At 42.1% G+C, this 21,333-nt stretch overlaps 1 protein-coding gene across 4 annotated transcripts in view; it reads right to left on the reverse strand.

The window, feature by feature from the left end:
• Nucleotides 1-21,333, reverse strand: part of prpf4bb (pre-mRNA processing factor 4Bb) — a 66,731-nt gene that overhangs the window by 32,410 nt on the left and 12,988 nt on the right. For all 4 annotated transcript variants that reach the window (XM_068054569.1, XM_068054589.1, XM_068054559.1 and 1 more), the window contains exons 2-5: nucleotides 15,403-16,635; nucleotides 7,770-7,940; nucleotides 2,984-3,145; nucleotides 994-1,075 (exon numbers count right to left, since the gene is read on the reverse strand). In XM_068054569.1, coding sequence (XP_067910670.1) covers nucleotides 994-1,075; nucleotides 2,984-3,145; nucleotides 7,770-7,940; nucleotides 15,403-16,635 — 1,648 coding nt within the window. The remainder of the gene's footprint in view (nucleotides 1-993; nucleotides 1,076-2,983; nucleotides 3,146-7,769; nucleotides 7,941-15,402; nucleotides 16,636-21,333) is intronic.

Raw genomic sequence — 21,333 nt, forward strand, 5'->3', positions numbered from 1 at the left:
TTTAAGTATAAAATAGCCACTAACAGATCAAATAAAGAATTTAGGAGGAATTTATTTACATGACGAGCAGAAACTGTGGAACTTGCTGCCACATGAAGTAGAGCTGAAGCAGACAGTGATGCATTTAAAGGGAGTCTTAATGCATATATGAAGACGGGAATAGAGGAAAATGAGGACAAGATGGGAAGAGATAATTAGGGTGGGAGGAGGCTCGCGTAGAGTATAAACAGCAGCACAGACCAGCTGGACCAAATGGCCTGTTTCTGCGCTGTAGATACTATATAATTTTGAAAGATTGGCATTTAAATAAAATTGTTTAAAAAAAATTCCTCCCCATAACCAGAAAGTCAGACCACTGACATCTTCACAAATGCACAGCTCACATCAGACATCTAAAAAGGTTTCAACAAGATATAACAGAAAGACACGAGTAAGTGTGCCATCTTTGTTCCAGCGTATAAAATTATGGACCAATGAATAAAATACTTCTAAGAAACGAAAGAAGCTACTTGCGAAAACACATTTTTTATTTTATTTATTTTTATTTAGAGATACAGCACTGGAACAGGCTCTTCAGCCCACCTAGTCTGTGCCGACCAACAACCACCCATTTATACTAACCCTACAGTAATCCCATATTCCCTACTACCTACCTATACTAGGGGCAATTGACAACAGCCAATTTACCTATCACCTGCAAGTCTTTGGCTGTGGGAGGAAACCTGAGCACCCGGCGAAAACCCACGCGGTCACAGGGAGAACTTGCAAACTCCGCACAGGCAGTACCCAGAATCGAACCCGGGTCTCTGAAGCTGTGAGGCTGCGGTGCTAACCACTGCGCTGCCCTCTACATCATGACAACATTCCCACAAGTGTTAGATTTTATTAAATTTCTTTGTTTTTTTGAGTTTCATTCACTATTTCTAACCAACATGAACAGATAATGGAGACATTTTCTATTTCAAAGCCAGAAACTAAAGCCTGAAACCATACCTGAACAATTGCCAATCTCTGTTCACGCCTTTGCTGGATAACAGCTTCTTCATCTTCCTCTTCAACATCAAAATCCTCTAAACTAGATTTAAAAAAAACATAAAATGTAAGCATTACATATCACAAACTGAACAAACTAAATTTGGGTAAAGACATTCCTCTTGAATTCCCTATTGGATTTATTGGTAACTAGCTTATATCAACGGGTCCCAGTTTTAGATTTGCCACAAGTAGAAACATTTTCTCTACATCGACCCCATCAAACCCTTTCATAACCTTAAAGACCTGTACATGGACATCCCTTTGCCTCTTTTCCAGAGAAAAGACCCCCAAGCCTGTTCAGTCTTTCCTGATAGGTATAGATATTCAGTTCTGGCATAATCCTTGTAAATCGTTTTAGCATCTTCTCCAGTGCCTCTATGTCCTTCTGATAAGATGGAGACCAGGCTGTCCACAGAATTCAAGGTATGGTCTAACCAAGGTTCTGTACAAGTTTAGCCATAACTTCTCTGCTTTTCAATTCTATCCCTCCAGAAATGAACCCCAATGATTTAAAAACAAGAAATGCTGGAACCACTCAGCAGGTCTGGCAGCATCTGTGAAAAGAGAAGCAGAGTTAACGTTTCGGGTCAGTGACCCTTCATCGGAACACTCCGATGAAGGGTCACTGACCCGAAACGTTAACTCTGCTTCTCTTTTCACAGATGCTGCCAGACCTGCCGAGTGGTTCCAGCATTTCTTGTTTTTAAATCAGATTTCCAGCATCCGCAGTATTTTGCTTTTAATTTAACCCCAATGATTTGTTTGCTTTTATACAACCTTACTAACCTGTGCCACAACTTTTAGTGATTTGTGTGGCTGTATCTCTTCTGCTCCTCTACCATTTAGACTTAGTTTCCAACGAGTACGTGGCCTCTGTATTCTTCCTGCCAAAATGCACCTCCTTACACTTATTTACATGGAAATTAATTTGCCAATTTCAAGCCCATTCTGCAGGTTTATTAATGTCATCTTGTAATTTGTCATACTGTTCTACATTAACAACTATACTTCTCAATTTGGTGTCATCTGCAAATTTTGAAATTGTACTTCTGATTCAGAGTCCAAATGGAAATGGTGAACAACAGCGGGACCAGCAGTGATCCTTGTGGAACACCACCTCCCATCTTTTGCTAGTCTGAGTAGCTACCCATAACCCCTAATACTGTTTTGTATTGTAGTCAGTTTGCTATCCATTCTGCTACATGTCCATTGATCCAATGCCTTGACATTAGTCATGAATCTACTAGGCGGTAGCTTATCGAAGACCTTTTGAAAATCCAAATATATTACTTCTACTACATTACCCTCATCTACTCTCACTTCCTCAAAGAATTCAATAAGGTTGGCAAATCATGATTTTCTCCTTTTGAAATCCATGTTGACTATTCTTTACCATATAAACTTAAAAAAGCCATTCATAAAACCAAGTCCAGATTGCAATAAGAATCAAAAAGGATGCAGCAGCACACTACAAACAGAAAACCCAATCCATTCACAAAATTTTAGTTTTCATTCCTTTTAAAATAAATTGACAGTGCAGGAAAGGCCCAATTTTTAATCACTATTTGCCAACACTTACTTTGTGATTTACAGGCTAAAAGTTCTCACCCACTGCTGTTTCTTGGCTTGCATTAGCCTGCATAACGAAAGTGAACACTTTTGTTTCTTTAACCTAAAAGGGGAAATATGATATAGTACTCTTCCCCTGCTCCAAGTAGCGAAGTTGGAAAAAAGTACATTTAAATCCTTCGCTGCAAACAAGAATATGCTGTGTAACCAGTCAGTGGTGACCTGTCCCAATTCAGACATCTTTGTTCAACCTGCATTATTCCTTGGAGCCGCCTGCTGACTGGTCTCATGCAGCTCCTTACAAAAAGGTTTGAAAACCTTGCATCTCACATAAGTTTAGTGTTCTCTTATCGGAGTACTTTTAAACAAAGAATCTTACTTTTCATCAGAAGATTCCTGTTCAACTTTCATGCCTTCAGAAAGACTTCCTTTAAATTTGTCTTCTTTGTCTCTGCTTCCGCTTCTACGCCTACGTCGACCTCGAGACCTGGATCGCCTTCTGCGAGATCTGCTTCTCCGATTCCAGTCTCTGTCCAGAGACCTGTGGGAGAAAAGAGTGGATAAAGGAAAGGGTGTGCTAACTTTTTCTGTGAGCCGCTAAAGTCGCATGGAATTCCAAAAACCACACAGAAAAACAATTATATTAAGTTCAAGAAATGCTGCATGTTAAAATACACAAGTTTTCTAATTCAATACAGCATTACCAAAAGTTTTTGCAACATAGAAACTAAAATCCCAAGAAAAACAGTGTAAAGACTATTAACTATGTTGGAAATTTTTTTTTTGTCCATTGCTGATTCACACTTTTCTCCATCTCCACTGCATTATTCTTCTCTTCTGCACTTGTTTTCAAGATGTATTTTTTCCACTGTTAGGTTGGCTTCTTGAACTTTATAGAGGATTAGAAAGTACACTACCATACTGGTGAAAAGGAAATTCCACATCACTGGTGGTTAAGGCCTTAAAATTGAGGAAGCCAACCCTAACTGTGGAAAAAATATAATTTAAGCATACAAGCAGAAAATGAGAGGGGACAGGGAATTCACAGGCTGAATAACTGGAGCTTGCAAGTTGGATATAATCAACAGGCCTTAGCTTGAACATGTCAGATACAGAAATAGAGGTGTGAGAATATTCACTCCCCTTGTAGTCTAGTGCGTAAAGGCACTGCCTGGTGTAGCAGTAAGCTATATAAACCAGATGATTCCAGGTTCAATTTCTGAACTATTCTGAGCTACAGCTCTCAGTTGGGAGACAGTTAAAATGCTATAGGCTAACAGTGGGTGGGAAGAGAAGAGCTTGCAAGGATCTCCACATTACTGAAAAATGTGCATCTTTTGGTAGAGACAACAGAGGGAGGGACTTGCTGTCTTCTCAGAAAGAAGAATTTTTTTTTTTATAAATAGCTTTACACAATCAGAGCTCCCTTGAGGGCTCAGTAAGTCAAGATATTACCCAGCCATAGAGACCAGTAAACTCCTCTGGTACTGAGGGGAGTAAGTGGATGTTGTATCTGCATATGGCTATCCAAAAAGCATTTGATAAGGTGCTACAAAGGTACTTCACAGTAAAATTAAGCTGCAGGATATCAGGGAAATGTGGCAAAATAAATATGAAGTTAGTTAAACGATAGGAAACATCGATAGGAATTTAAAGGACACAAAACAGCATTGATTAGACTGGAGGACTGAACTGTGGTGACCTCAGGGGTCAGTATAGGGTTCAGTGCACTCAAAATCTAGGTTTGCACATAGGTGGCAAAATATATACTGAAGTTGGAGCATGTTTTACTGCGAAGAGGGCCACAAATAACTTATGGACACATGAAGGTTAGATTAATAAATTAGATGGATAGGTGACGAGAGAATTTAATGCAGAGAATTTTGAAGTGGTATACTTTGATAGTAAGTATAAGGAAAGAGAAACAATGGTAAAACTTATGACTGATTTAGGGGTTCAGATGTACAAATCATTAAAAGAGAACGAACAAGTTGATAAAAGTTTCTTTTTTTAAAAAAGGTATATCGGATCCTAGGTTTTATAAATAGGTACACAATAAAAATCAGAGACAATGCTAAACCAATACAAATCTGTGGTTAGACCACAGTTAGAACTGTTTGCTCAGTTTGGGTGCCCTACTTTAGCAAGGCTGTCATGGTATTTTTACGACCGAGGTGGGAGAAGTGCACTGTTCGGGCTGAATTTTACGCTGCCCCAGCGGGTCGGATGGTGGAGTGGGGGCGTCAGCCAGCCCCAGGCCAATCGAGGCCCTTAGATAGCCTCTTAAGGGCATTCGCCCACCTCCACAGGTATTTTACCCATGGCAAGTGGGCGTGCTGGGGACATGAAAGGCCACCCAGCGATAGCTGCCAGCCTTTCCTGCGCCAGGGGGAGGGTGCCATGGCAGTCGGGCACAGGGCGCCTGACTGAGGGCCGCCCCCACCTCCCAACCCACCCCCTGGACTCAAGATGGTCCCCCCCGCCCCCCCCAAACAGCGACCCTTGCCTCACCGCCATGACCGACTACCACCACCCACGACCCCCCCCCCCCCCCCCCAAAACAAGGCAAGCCCAACTTACCCGAGGTCTTGACTCCATGGTGTTGGCTGGGCTGCAATCCCAGCAGTGACCACCACTCCCAGTGGCGCTGCTGGGGCCAAGAGCTGCTGGCCCGCTGATTGGCCGGCAGCTCACTGAGGCCGGACCTCCTCCCTCAAGCGGGTGGAAGTCCCGCCTCAGGACAATTAAAGCCCGGAGACGCTTAAAATGTGGGCCGGATCCCCGGGTTGGGCGGAAACGGGTTCGCCACCAACTGGCTAAGTCCTGTACATCTATGGTAAAATCCAGCCCTTCATTCTAGTTCCACTTCTCCACGGGTCACAACATATATTTAAATTTTTTCCCACTTACAGATACGATCATAGACTCTATTTTCATCCCAGAATAAAAAACACAACCAGGTTTCTTTATTAAACAACAAAATTATCGGTTTATTATTTTAAAAAATCAACCAGTAATGAAGTAAAGAATAAAAACAGACTAAAATATTAACGTTCCCTTTTTACCTTAGCCGCTCACACTCTCATAAACCAGTTAACCGGAAAAATAAAGGGATCTTTGTTTTTAAAGCTCTATTACAAACAAAAAAACACTTGGGCTGAATACTTGCTCATTCTTGAAGAAACTGCAGGTGAGATATGCTGTGTTCCAAAATTGGCATATAGTCTGGCCTCCAAGTACACGTAGACAGGTCACTGGGATCTTTTTAGAACAGTTTATTTCAGGCAGCATTGAGAATTAATTTAGCAGGCTTTTTGTTTTCCAAAGACAGGAGACGAGATAAGTTGACACAGTGGACTTCTCAGGGTCTTAGGGCTGCTGGAAAGCTGAGCTGTGTTGGGACCCTCTCTCCTTCCCTGGAATTTCCCTTCCTTTTAAACAGTTCAACCCCAAATCAAAACAATTCAAAAGCAAAACCGACAACAGGTTAACCTTTTGACCTCCAACAATCTTGACCTGTCACTTCTTTGTAAACAACTTTGCCAGGTGTCCAAAGTTCTCTTTTGTTTATTGAGCTGGAAGTCAGGTGGTTTCCCAGAAAGACTGGTTTTCCTCAAGACCTCTCGGTGCCCCTTTTAAAAAACATTTTCCAGGGACTGTTTTTCAAAGTCAAGTGGCCTTTACATGACCCCCTTTGAACCCCAAAGTTTAGCATTTCTTCAATCTTTCAAAAATGAATCCTCAAAAAATATATTAAACAAAACAGAGGCACTTTCGTAACAGTACGAGAAACTTCAGTTAGAAGAGACAAGAGAAAGTAAAGTTATGAGGGAAAGATGATATACTATTTCCACTGATGGTGTATTAGTAACTAGAGAATAAACTTAACACCAAAAGAAGAAAAAGGGATAGGTTAGAAGGTTTTTTAAAAAAAATACACAGAGGATTGTTAGCAATGTTCCCTGAAAGTTGTGCATGCAGCTGCGCAGCAAGCCAGAAGGTACCACGCAGGCCAAACAAGATGTCTCCATTAAGATACATGTGCACAGCTGCGCAAAAAAATGTAAAAGATACTGCACATGCAAATGAACAGACCGCACACGCAAATGAACAGACCGCACACAACAGAAAAAATTTACAGGAAACACTGGCTGTTAGGACATGGAATGCTCTACGAAGAACAGTGTTAGCAGCAGTAACTTTTAAAAGAAACTAGACAATTTTTTTCTTTAGAAAGAAAAAATTAATAGAGTATATGAAACGAAGTGAAACTAAACTTTCAGAGAGCTGGTGACAGTGCCTCCACATATAAGATTTCATGATGCCACTTTAGCAATTGGGCTGATGCAACTTGACTCAGCATCCAGGGTATAGGTGATTACCAGGATCAGGAGGGGTTGGGAAATTTATAATTTTTAAAGCTACATTTTCTGCAGAAAACTGTCCCTTACCGCATTTTCTCATTGTGCATCAGAGGAGCAGGAGATTCAACTAAATGAACAATTTTGACATGTTAAGACATGCTTAACCTGTAAATCTCAGGGAATATAAAAAAAACAAAATTCTACCTTGCTCAACTTCATTAATACAGAAGGACAAATAACTTGTCTCTAGAGACAACTGCAGACAAAAAGGCGCAGCTTGAACCTAAACATCTGTTACATTATCCATCATGCATTGTATTTAGGGATTTCAGTGCATTTAAGCACATTTTTAATTTGCACCAAATTCAGCGATTCCGTTTATTTTTATATCAAATTTTTAATAAACTGCCGAGTCAGGTGAAAAAAGTAAATTTGAAGCACCCCTTTATTGTAACCTGGAGGAAAAAGCAAGATCACGAAGTGGAGAGTCTGAACAGAATTTGAATTCTGTTTTTGAGTTGAATACTCAGCTTTTCTGATCAATCAAGCAAGCTTTTATTCTGTTGATCCCTCACACAGAAATTAAAATCTATTAATAAACAAGTATCAGATGAAGCATTTCAGTTATTTTCAGTGTCGATGATTAAAAAATTATTTTAAACTTATTATGGGGAGAAAGAAGTCACCTCAAAAACCCTAACATTCCTTTGTTGTTGAATCTTGATCTCCAACATTGAACGTTTTCTCCAATTACAATTTACGTAAAAGTTCACAATGTTCAGAAAAAAATGTAATACTTACCTCCTTCTAGATCGGCTTCTTCTCCTTGGAGAACGACTTCGTCTCAGGAGTGAACGAGATCTCCTCCGGATAGGCGATCTGCTGGCCCTCCTACGTGCTGGAGAACGCCGAGAGGTGCTTACATCTCTGGATCGTTCCAGCCTATTCACTGGCTCATCACGTGACCTTATTCTAAAGTTGACAAACACAGTCAATACATAAGCAACAAATGCTGAATAGAAACATTAAAACAATACAAATATTTTTCTTCAGGAGATTCCAACACCACAATCAGACAATCTTTCACCATTGGAAAGATATAGGGCTGGATTTTATTCGCACACCGCACTCCGCGGCAGTGCGCTTTGAATTCGGTGGCCTTCTGACATGGAAGTGCTGCCACACAGCCCCAGCAACATTACGCACAGGAGTTGATTTAAATAGAGGGTGCAAAGCGGTCACCCCCGATGACGCAGAAGGAGCAGCCGCCGTATCCCCAACGGCGTCGGGCGCCACCATGCAGGCGCCAGCACATTTTTTTAAAGGGCTTTAAGCCATTAGCAATGATTTTAATTTTTAAAGTTACAGTAGTCTTGTTTTTGTTTTTAGTAAACAATTAGTATATGGAGGACCTTCCCCAACCCCACCAATGGTCTTTTAATTGGCCCTTATTGACAAAACGTACTTTATTCCCCACCCAAACTTCCCCGCCGCCCCCCCAACCGAACATTTGCCCTTCAACTCCTTCCCACCATCCCCACAGCTAATTAAAATGGTTTTCCCTGCTCCCCCACCCCTCCTGCCCTGAAAGTTTTATTCCTCCCTCCTCCCCACCAGGTTATCACCTTGGAACTCCATAATGAGTTCCGAAGGAGCGTGAGCTGTGTTCAGCCGCAGTAAAATCAGCGTGGGATGGCTGCAGCCTGAAGGTAAGTCAATTTACATCACTTCATTCTTCATTTAAATATTCAGACGAAGGCCCCGCTGCCAAGTGACTGGGGGCGGCAACACCGAGGTCCCCCCGCCGCCGGTAATATGCAGCGGGCCCTTCTCGACGTCGGGGGTCGAGGCGGGCCTCTCCCTGCTGAATTATACGGGCGCCCCCCTGCTGTGACCCACAGCATCGAGGGACTGGTAAAATTCAGCCCATGGTGTGGGATTCATTCACTAGAACATACGAATTAGGAGCAGGGGTAGGTCCCTCGAGCCTGCTCCGTCATTCAATAAGATCATGGCTGATCTGATTTTAACCTCAACTCCACATTCCCACCTACCCCCGATAACCTTTCACCCCCTTGCTCAAGAATCTATCTATCTCTGCCTTAAAAATATTTGAAGACTCTGCTTCCACTGCCTTTTGAAGAAGAGAGTTCCAAAGACTCATTACCCTCAGAGAACAAAATTTCTCATCTGTCTTAAATGGGCGACCTCTTATTTTTAAATAGTGACCCATTGTTCTAGATTCTCCCACAAGCAGAAGCATCCTTTCCACATCCATCCTGTCAAGGCCCCTCAGAATCTTATAATTTTCAAATCAAGTTGCTCCTTACTCTCCTAAAGTCCAGGATACAAGCCGAGCCTGTCCAACCTTTCCTCACAAAACAACCGGCCCATTTCAGGTATCGGTCCAGTAAACCTTCTGTGAACTGCTTCCAACACATTTACATCCTTCCTTAAATAAGGACACCAATACTGTACACAGTACTCCAGATGTTGTCTCACCAATGCCCTGTATAACTGAAGCATAACCTCCCTACTTTTGTATTCAATTCCCCTCGCAATAAACAACATTCTATTAGCTTTCCTAATTAATTGCTGAACCTGCATACTAACCTTTTGTGATTCATGCTAGCGACCTGAACCCGATGACATGTCAGGTTCGGGTCGGGCCCCTCTTCCGGGTCCAGCCAAGTCCAGGTTGGGTGGGCTGGACACACACAGTAAGTGCTCTGCCGTAAGTATTAAAAAATAAAAAAAAACTTAGCTGAGCTGAGAGTCCGGGACGAAACTGAGTCTGAGCAGTGAGCGAGTGTCGTCACTATGACGTCATCACGCATGCGCTGCGGCTTAGTGGAGCTTCCCAGTCGGAAGGTAAGTAAAGGGATGGTCAGATTGGGCTCGGGTCCACTGTGGGTCGGGCTCAGGTCCGGGTTGGGTTCTTTTTCCCAACCTGAGCAGGCCTTTAATTCATGCACTAGGACACCCAGTTCCCTCTGCATCTCACAGCTCTGCAATTTGTCACCAATTAGATAATATGCTTCTTTTTCATTCTTCCTGCCAAAATGGACAATTTCATATTTTACCACATTATACTCCATTTGCCAGATCTTTCCCTACTCACTTAACCCATCTAGATCCCTTTGTAGCCTCATGTCCTCTTCACAACTTACATTCCTACCTAACTTTGTGTCATTCCCGAATTTATCAACCATACCTTCGGTCCCTTCATCAAAGTCATTTATATAAATTGTAAAAAGTTGAAACCCCAGCACTGATCTCTGCGCACGCCACTCGTTACATCTTGCCAACCAGAAAATGACCCACTTATGCCTCCTCTGTTTCCTGTTAGCTAGCCAATCTTTCAACCTTGCCAAAACGTTACCTCATACATCATGAGCTTTTATTTTCCACTATAACCTTTGATGTGGCATCATATCAAATGCCTTCTGGAAATCTAAGTACAGTACATCCACCAGTTCCCCTTTATCCACAGCACATGTTACTTCTTCAAAGAACTCCAATAAATTGGTTAAACGTGATTTCCCTTTCACAAAACCATGTTGACTCTGCCTGATTACCGTGAATTTTTCTAAGTGCCCTGCTATAACGTCTTTTATAATACCTAATATTTTCCGAGACAAATGTTAAGCTAACTGGCCTGTAGTTTCCTGCTTTCTGTCTCCTTCCCTTTTTGAATAAAAGGAGTTACATTCACTATTTTCCAATCTAATGGAACCTTCCCCAAATCTAGGAATTAAAACCAACTTATCAACTATCTCACAAGCCACTTCGTTTAACACCCTAGGATGAAGTCCATCAGGAACCAGGGACTTGTCAGCCCGTAGCTCCAACAATTTGCTTAGTACCACTTCCCTGGTGATAGTAATTTTCTTGAGTTCCTCCCTCCCTTCCATTTCCTGATTTACACCTATTTCTGGGATGTTACTTGTGTCGTCTAGTGAAGACCGATGCAAAATACCTGTTTAATTCATCCGCCATCTCCTTATTTTCCCTTATTAATTCCCTACTCACTTTCTGTAGGACCAACACTCACTTTGTTAACTCTCCTTTATCTATAGAAACTCTTACTATCTGTTTTTAATATTTCTAGGTAGTTTTCTCTCATACTATAATTTTTCCCTCAATCTTTTAGTCATTCTTCACTGTTCTTTATATTCTGTCCAATCATCTGACCTGCCACTGACCTCTGGGCAATTATATGCTTTTTCTTTAAGTGTGATACTATCTTTAACTGTTTTTAGTTAACTATTGATAGTGGATCCTCCCCTTGGAATTTTTCTCTCTCGTTGGAATGTATCTATTTTGTGTATTCTGAAATATTTCCTTAAATGTCTGCCTCTGCATCTCTACTGACCTATCCCTTAACCTAATTTGCCTCCAGCAAGCAATATGAATGCTCCAACAAATTATGCTGGAGTGTATTCTAGCTCGATCATATATTAACAGGAATATTAAAGTCCAACGGATTTTACAAAGCCAGGCCCTAGACAGTGGAATTTACCACTTCCAGTTGAAAAGACTTGGTTCCATTTTTCTGGAGCTCCTGCAAGGAGCCTAGTATAATAACCCAACACCCTTTCTCTATCACTACACAATACAACAGATTAATATTGATTTGCATGGTGTTGAATAGGGATGTCCTTCAAATTAAAGTGAATCAATCAGGAATGTTCCATGATTCACCGTGGAGTGAAAACCAAAACATAACCCAATGCCCTGTTAGCTTTAACTACGGCTGCTCTACATTATTCATGAACTTCAATGATCTGTGCACAATAACACCTCAATCTTTTCTCTTGCAACCTCTTTCAGTACTGTCCTGCAAATTATGTGTATCCAACATTGGGACCTAGCGGCATGCATAACACTATATTAAACAAATTTGCCAGTGTGTGACCTAGCCTCCAAGCACATTTGAATCTTTGCATGAAAGTACATAAAAATTATACCTTTGATACCTTGATAGGTTTCCCTTCCCTGGGTTGAAGTTAATTAAGCTGGATATAGGAAAGATGATCTCTCCTCTAATCTGCTGACAGAATATGGTTAACTGAAGTTTATTTTCCAAAGTCATGTTGTTGTTTCACTATTGATTAGAGTTTAAATTATCTGTCACGTTTTCTTCTCTTCCCTGCAGATGGCTTTGCAAGGGGAGTGGACTTAGAGACATTTGCAGGACACTAACACTATGATATGCCAAATTAAGATGGAAGAATATGCAGCTCCTTTTCTGTATTAAAACACATTAATTCAGTATAAATAAAGGACACCATTTCAACACCATACAGACAGCATCTGAAGTACTGTGCCCAGCTCTGGTCACCTCACCTCCCGCACATAGGGCTGAATTTTATCAGCCCCTCAACGCCTTGGGGTCAGTAAAATCCAGTAGGGAGAGGCCAGCCTGGAACCGCGACTCCGTGAAGGGCCTGCCGCATATTATCAGCGGTGGGGGGGACCGCGGTGCTGCCCCGCCGTCGCCTGGTAGCGGGCCCTTCATCTTAATATTCAAGTTAACAATAAAGAGATGTAAATGAACTTAGCTGCAGGCAGCCATCCCACGTCGATTTTACAGTCGCCGTTCGTACTCCGCGCGCCTTCAGAACTCTGTACAGAGTTCCAAGGTGAGAACCTGGTGGGGAGGGGGTGGAATAAAATTTTCAGGGCAGGAGGGATGGAGGAGCGGGGAAAGCATTTTTTATTGGCTGTGGGGATGGTGGAAAGGGGTTGAAGGGCAAAGAATGCAAAGCTTGGGGTTTAAAGGTCAGGACCGTCAAGAATGGTTTATCAAGGGGGGAGGGAAATAAATTTGTGTGATCATTGGGCAGGGTGGAAGTAGCGCTTTTATGTTAAATGTAATGTTTTTATTGAAAGTTAAAGTGCTAGTGCCTTTAAAAATTTAAATCTCTGCTAAGGGCTTAGAGCCCTTTAAAAATGGCGTCAGCACCCTGCGCGCTTGCGCCGGGCGCTATTGCCAGGGACACGGCAGTCTCTACGTCATCGGGGATGACCACTCCGCTCCCTCTATTTAAATAAGCCCCCACACGTAATATCAAGGGAGCTCCTCAGCGGCACTTCCATGTCGGAAGGCTGCTGAGTTCAAAGTGCACTGCTGCGGAGCACGGCACACTATTAAAATTCAGCCCATAGTGGGTGATATAGTGGCCTTGGAAAAGTCCAGAGGACAGCTACATTAACGATTCCTAGCTTAAAGAACCTCAAACTACATGTGACTCCAGATCCACAGCAATGTGGTTGACTCTTAAATTCCCCCTGGGATGGTGTAACAAGCCACTCAGTTCAAGGGCAATTAGGGACGGGCAGGCATGAAATGCTGGCCTAGCCAGCGACGCCCACATCCCATGAACGAATATATTAAAAACTCAGGACAGAATCAAGGACCATATCTATTTACTTTACAGCACGTGGAGGTGACCTGATTGAATACTATAAAATAATCAAAGGGCTGGATAGCATTCCTATTGAAAGATTATTATAGTTTAACAATTTGAGGACCAGGGGCACATGTTTAAGATATGGAAGAGCAGAACAGACTGGATGTTAGGCAGGTGTTTTCCCAGAGTAGTGAGCTTCTGGAATACACTGTCAGCTAGTGTGGTGGGTGATGGCCTTGAAGAGGGAGCTGAACCAGTTCTTGACTATGGCAATGAGCACATCATATGGAAGATAAATGTTTTTAAAGGTAACAGATGGCCCATGTGATTTATTAGATTGGTTTTGACCACCTGAGGGTTCAGGGAGCAATTTTTCCAGAGTACCTTTTCCCTTACTGGGCCAGGGCTTTTCGGTTTTATTCTGCCTTTTTCAGAAACTTACACATCTTGGGGTGGGAGAACAGAAAGAGAGGAAGTATTTAGTCATGAAGCTCTGGCCATCATACTGTGTGGTGGGCTTGATGCATTGTTTGGTCTTTTCCTGTCAGTTAATTTTGTACACTCACCAGATTGCTCCCTTCGCTAATTGTATTCGGCAACTACGTACTGTCAGTGACTTTTTCCCAACTAACTGCAAATTGCAACACTTATCCCACGTGTGTACAAGAAGCCCTCGCTGGACTTTTAACTAGAGAATATAGTCTACCAAGTTTTATTATTAACCTGCTCTTAAAGAACAGCTTCCCAAACAGTTGTCTAGTTTATCTGGATGTTTGAGACATCTCAGACACTCAAATGCTGACTGTGCTGTCTCAGCACTATCTTGAAAGGCTATGTATACCTCCTGCAGTTGTGCACATTACATGAGTACTCAGTCTCGTTCAGAGTCAGAATACTATTCTGTTTGAATGTACCACGCTATCTGGAGTAGGTGCAATTAAAAGTAACAACTGCGCCACACAAGTGCCGGGCAATGACCATCTCCAACGAGAGAATCTAACCATCTCCCCTTGAAATTCAATGGCATTACCATCGCTGAATCCCCCACTATCAACATCCTAGGGGCTACCATTGACCAGAAACTGAACTGGAGTAGCCATATAAATACTGTGGCTACAAGAGCAGGTCAGAGGCTAGGAATCCCGTGGCGAGTAACTCACCTCCTGACTCCCCAAAGCCTGTCCACCATCTACAAGGCACAAGTCAGAAGTGTGATGGAATATTCTCCACTTGCCTGGATGGGTGCAGCTTCAACAACACTAAAGAAGCTTGACACCATCCAGGACAAAGCAGCCCGCTTGATTGGCACTCCATTCACAAACATTCACTCCATCCACCACCGACACATAATGGCAGCAGTGTGAACCATCTACAAGATACACTGCAGCAACGCACCAAGGCTCCTTGGACAGCACCTTCCAAACCCGCAATCTCTACCAACTAGAAGGACAACAGCAGCAGAGGCATGGGAACATCACCACCTGCAATTTCCTGTCCAAGTCACACACCATCCTGACTTGGAACTATATCGCCGTTCCTTCACTGTTGCCGAGTCAAAATCCTGAAACTCCCTTCCTAACAGCACTGTGGGTGTACCTACCCCACATGGACTGCAGCGGTTCAAGGCGGCAGCTCAACACCGCATTCTCAAGGGCAATTAGGGATGGGCAATAAATGCTGGCATAGCCAGTGATGCCCACTTCCCATGAATGAATAAAAAAAAATCACTATTTTTACGAGAACGGTGCAGTGTCATGGGTACTAGAGAATCAGTGACCTCAAAATGGTCCTCGAGCATAAAATGTAGATAATAGTCAAGCAATGCAAAAATTAGCCAAGGCCTTGCTCAACTCCCAGGTAAATGAGGCAATGAACAAGCAATTATATGATGTAAATGGACAAATTAAAAGGTTCAACGGTCAAAGAGAAGTGCACGCTGCTAATGCAAACATCAGTGGCATTATTCTTCAACAACTATTGAACAGCAAATTAAATTTTATAGAAGGATGTTGTATTACCTTGGAGATAAAGCTCTTGTTCGTTCATTCTCTCTCCGTCTTTGTTCTATAGATCTACTTCTAGCTCTTCTGGGTGGAGACTTATTCCGTGAGGGGGATTGACTGCGTTTAGGTGCACGATCATTAATAATAGGTGATCGGTTATGTTTGGATGATTTTTCTCGATGCTGTTTTGGAGACAGGCTTTTCCTTTTAGGAGAAAGTGCAGGTTTCTTCAGTGGCGATCGATTTTCCTTTCCAGAAGGAATGTCTTTAGATGGAGACTTAACAGATCTTTTTTCCTTTTCCATTTCAGATTTTCTAGATCTCTTCTCACGGTCTTTGGATTTAGATCTCTGACTTCTATCTCCCGACTTACTCCTCTTCACTGGAGGAGATTTAGATTTTTTATTTCGCTCCCTCGTTTTGCTTTCATTTGTTATACTCTTTCGATCCTTTGACTTAGTCCCATCTTCTGCAGTTGATTTTTTCTTTTCTTGAGATCGTCTTTTAGTCGAAGTTGGAGACCTTGGTTTTTCTCCAGGCTTACTGCTTCTGATGGGACTTCTTGACCGCTTTCGCTCATGTGATTTACTTCTCGTTTTTTCTTTGTCTTTTCTGTGTTCTGAACTCAGCCTACTTTTCTTTTTCTCAGATTTAGTATGTTTAGTCCTGTCTTTTGATCTGCTTTTACTTCGCCTCTTTGAAATAGACTTAGATTCTATAGGTTCCCGTTTAATTTTGTTGTCCCTAACAGGTAATATTTCAGAAACGTCACGACTGGATGCAACTCTTTCACCATTGCGAGTCTTCTCATGGATTTCCCCCTCTTCCTCAGAGTCAGACACATAACCCTGCAGAATTAAACCCATGCCTGATTGAACCTTCCCTTCCATTAGTTCACTGTCCAATTCCGCTTTTATCATTGCCCTCTGTTTCTCCAAGTCCTCCAGAAGAGCATAATCATCAAATTTAGGTCTTTTTATTGAGTGATCATCCTCCTTCTCAAAGCTTTCGTTCTCTTTCCTTTTATGCTTTTTATGCTTGTGTTTGTGTTTATGTTTTCGTTCCTTGTCATCTTCTGAAGAATGCTTATGCTTCTTGTGTTTGCTCCGATGTTTGTGTTTCTTTTTCTTGTGTTTAATGGATTTGCCTGGAGCTGTATTTGAAGCTGTATTTGGATCTCGATTTTCTTCCGACACTTCTCCATTCTCTTCATTCCCACTTTTTTCAGATGAATCTGCAGCTTCCTGACTGCAAAAGAGAGATGTTCAAATTAAGGTAAGAAAAATGCTTCCCAGCAAAAGAATACACAAATGGAGCTCACTTTCAAAACAAAGTAAAAACATTGTAATTATATGGTAACGATTTAAATTTTTTTTTAATGAGAACCCCTCCAAATATTGACAGTCCAGGGACCACTGCCCTCTAAGTATCCCAAAAATAAGTATAGTACAAAATTCAAGGTTTCTGCAGCACTTGCTAGGGTGTCTTGAACCTTCTCTACAGCACACCACCCCCCAACAAAAAGATATGTGTTCTTTTTTATTTTTCTGCGTACTGAGTGCAAAGAAAAGCACAGATATATAAATTAAATTACATTGAAATTTCTGGACCATATTTTGTGACACTTTCATACATTCTGGGTAAGACAGCACTATACTTGTACTACTGACTTCATTTTTCTTGCAGCTCCTGTTCAATTCAACATTTATTCATTAAAAAATATGAAATAAATATTTTGCCTTGGAGCTTTAATGAGGCTGAGTTTTTTTGAACTAGAATTAAAATGGAAAATGTCATGACAGCAGGCATTTAAAAAGCTTGATAACTGTCCTTTTTTTTTTGAAACAGAAAACAAACTAAACCCCAGATAAAAAAAACCTTGTAGCTTTGTATGCACAGTTAAAACATTCCCACCATCCTGGCGTACTATAAGAAAGAAAAAATTCCAATGTTTGCACAGGAAAGGAAATAATCAGGACACTGCTGCAATGTAATATTTTTTGAGCTCTGCTGTTAAACTCTTCAACTTAGAAGACACAACTTAAGAATGCTAGGTAAAAACTTCATTTATTTTGCCCGTGACTGCATCAATTTTCTATTGTTGCAAGTTTGGTTTGAACATTGCAAATATTTGGTTGTGACTTAGAACTACAAAACTTTGAAACACAGGACTTGAGCTCTGAAGCTTTTAATATGGGGGGGGGGGGGGGAAGAAGAAATCACACTTTGAGGAAATGCCCTAAACCTTAAGCACACGGTACTAACCAGCTTGAAACAGGGATCATCATCAACTGATCTCTACCATGACATCAGGATAATGGGCAACTCCCGAATGTTGACTCAAAACTTATCTGTAAATTGTACACCAATATTTTCTCTACAGTCCTATCAGCACCTTCCAGAGAACTAGGTTATCCATTAAAAAAGGTTTCAACTTTTTTTTATTCTGGAGGTAAACCATCTGTCATGGGTTTAATTTCATTACTATCTTTTCAATACGGAACTGCAGGTATTACAGCGGTGCTGGAATGGAACAGTGCTGTAGAGATTTAAAGGTGGAAGTACAGGTTCATAAAAAGGTCATTCAAAAAAAACAATGGGACTTCAGCAGCAACACATACTGGGACTGAACTAAAAGCAAGGAAGTGGTGCTGAATAGTACAAAGCAATTCACAGTTACGCCACAGTCGAAAGCTTCCATTCCATTTTAGGTACTTCACTATAAGAGGAATATTAAAAGACCTTGAGAGTAGAGCAAAGATTCACTAGAGATTATAATTATAAAAAATTGAGAAAAAAATTTGGAAGTGTGATTAGACCGGTCCAGCTGAAGAAATATCACTAGCACAGGCACAATGGAATGAATAGTTTCCATCCTGTGCTGTAAATTCTATTTAAGTTCCTGATCCAAGTCTTGAAGAGGTATCAAGCAAAGCTAGGTTAGACCACCAACAGGGTACACATTACTTACTCAGGGAACTTTTATATACTTTCCAGTAATTACAAAGCTGGCAAACACCCAAACATAGGTCACCTGTCCTGTTGCCATTAAAGACCACAATACTGCTGCATAAAACATCTCTGCATTGACAAGTATGGGAATGCAAGTTTCTGAACTAAACACTGCACTGGACCATTGATAGTGGCTGTAGTGACTGCCCAAAGAATCAATTGCAAGCACTGGTCTGACAAACCATTGTCAGTTTTTTATGGAATGTACTTTTTTTGGTTACAAGTTAGTTTCCCAACAGGTATCTTTGAATTGAGAAAGTGCACTGACTATGGGTCCAGCATCTTGCAACCCCAAACTAATTACCAGGCTATGTCCTCTTCAGTCTCAGAACTACATGGTGTAAGTTAGAGGTGACTCATTTTCTTTTTTGCAAGAGATGAAACAGTCTCAAATCTATTTGAATTCCATCTGCAAACTTTGGTTAATTTACTGAAAATAGCAGCACAATGGCAAAATCTGAAGTTCAGCAATGCCAATGGTTCAATTTTATCAAGGTAGTGACTAATACAACAACAAAATATAGATGAGCAGAATACAGATGAGAAATAGGAGGGAGCCAAGAACGGAGCTCCAGAGGCAAAGGTACAGGAGCAGGAAAGGGAAAATAAACCAATGCAGAGGTTTCTCTCGCTACAATTGGATAGGCAAGAGCAGAGTCGTCCTACTCAGCTCAACAATGAAGAGGAGATGCTGGAAGAGGAGGGTGTGATCAACTGTATCAAAAGCTGAGAAAGAAGTGGGATAGTGAATCATGGTCACAGTCAGATAGGATGTAATTTGTGACTTTGATTACAGCTATTTCAATGCTGGAGCAGCAGTGGAAACCTGACTGGAGGGGTTCAAACATGGGACTGCAGGAAAGATGGGCACAAATTTGGAAAGTGACATGTAAATTGTAAAGACAAAGACCAAAAGTGGTTTTTTTGAAGTTGGGGTGTCAGTTAGCATGGGGGCTAGAAAGAAAGTTGGGTATCAACAGTTCAACTGGAATCTGGTCAAGACGGCAGGAGGTGAAGATGAGCAGAGTGCATGAGGAGATGGAAGAAAAATTAGAAAAATGACAGGTTCGGAGCCAGGTTAGGAAGAAAGAGTGCTGTGGCAATGGAAAAATTATGATTGGAAAGGTTCGAACATGAATTGCAGGAAACATAGGCAGAGATTTGGGAGACCACAACAGGAAGGGTCTTGGAGAGAAAATCGAGTTGAAGACGGGGTGGTAGTTTATAGGGACGAGGGGTTTAGGTTTTTTTTTTGAGGGGCAGCTGACGATGGAAAGTTTGAAATGGGTGGGCATGGGAACAGTAACTAAGAAGCGGCCTTTTATATCAAGATAGTATAGGGGGAAGTAACATTGGGCGGTTTGCAGTTTAACAAGAGTAAGGTTGAGAGCTCAAGAGGTGGGTCTCATGGACAAGTTGAGCTCGAAGAAGGCATGACAGCAGAAAAACAAGAGATTGATGTGAGTTCAAGGCTATCACAGGGAAACCTTGGGAGACGTGTGATTTGGTTGGCTAGGGAGAAAAGTGGCAGAAGTGACCAAACAGATGATCTTAATCTTAGTGACTAAGACGTCCATGAGCTTATCCCACTTGTTGAGGTGAGGGTAGAGAGAAAAGAAATGGGTTTTCATTGGATTCCAGGATGATCTTGGAGTAGTGAGCAGTTTTGGCAGGACAGCAGGGGCAGGTAGTGCTTGATGTGGTCCAGCTAGATCAGCGATGAAAGGCTAAACCAGTTTTTTTAATTCATTCATGGGATGTGGGCGTGGCTGGCTAGGCCAGCATTTATTGCCCATCCCTAATTGCCCTTGAGAAGGTGGTGGTGAGCTGCCTTCTTCAACCGCTGCGGTCCATGTGAGGTAGGTATACCTATAGCGCTGTTAGGAAGGGAGTTCCAGGATTTTGACTCAGTGACAGTGAAGAAACGGCGATATAGTTCCAAGTCAGGATGGTGTATGACCTGGAGAGGAACTTGCAGGTGGTGGTGCTCCCATGCATTTTCTGCCCTTGTCCTTCTAGTTGGTAGAGGTCGCGGGTTTGGAAGGTGCTGTCTGAGGAGCCTTGGTGCGTTACGGCAGTGCATCTTGTAGATGGTACACACTGCTGCCACTACGCTTTGGTACTGGAGGGAATGAATGTTTGTGGATGGAGTGACAATCAAGCAGGCTGCTTTGCCCTGGATGGTGTCGAGCTTCTTGAGTGGGGTTGGAGCTGCACCCATCCAGGCAAGTGGAGAGTATTCCATCACACTCCTGACTTGTGCCTTGTAGATGGTGCACAGGCTTTGGGGAGTCAGGAGATGAGTTACACACTGCAGGATTCCTAGCCTCTGACCTGCTCTAGCCACAGTATTTATATGGCTACTCCAGTTCAATTTCTGGTCTATGGTAGACCCTAGGATGTTGATAGTGAGGGATTCAGCGATGGTAATGCCAATGAATGTCATGGAGAGATGGTTAGATTCTCTCTTGTTGGAGATGGTCATTGCCTGGCACTTGTGTGGCGCTAATGTTACTTGCCACTTATCAGCCCAAGCCTGGATGTTGTCCAGGTCTTGCTGCATTTCTACAGAGACTGCTTCAATATCTGAGGAGTTGTGAATGGTGCGAAACATTTTGCAATCATCAGCAAACATCCCCGTTTCTGACCTTATGATTGAAGGAAGGTCATTGATGAAGCAGCTGAAGATGGTGGGGCCTAGGACACTACCCTGAGGAACTCCTGCAGTGATGTCCTGGAACTCAGATGATTGACCTCCAACAACCACAATCATCTTCCTTTGCGTTAGGTATGACTCCAACCAACAGAGACTTCCCCCCCCCACCCCCCGATTCCCATTGACCTCAGTTTTGCTTGGGCTCCTTGATGCCATACACGGTCAAATGTTGCCTTGATGTCAAGGGCAGTCACTCTCACCTCACCTCTTCAGTTCAG

Source organism: Heterodontus francisci, chromosome 2 (assembly GCF_036365525.1).
Source record: "Heterodontus francisci isolate sHetFra1 chromosome 2, sHetFra1.hap1, whole genome shotgun sequence".
Lineage (NCBI taxonomy): Eukaryota > Metazoa > Chordata > Chondrichthyes > Heterodontiformes > Heterodontidae > Heterodontus > Heterodontus francisci.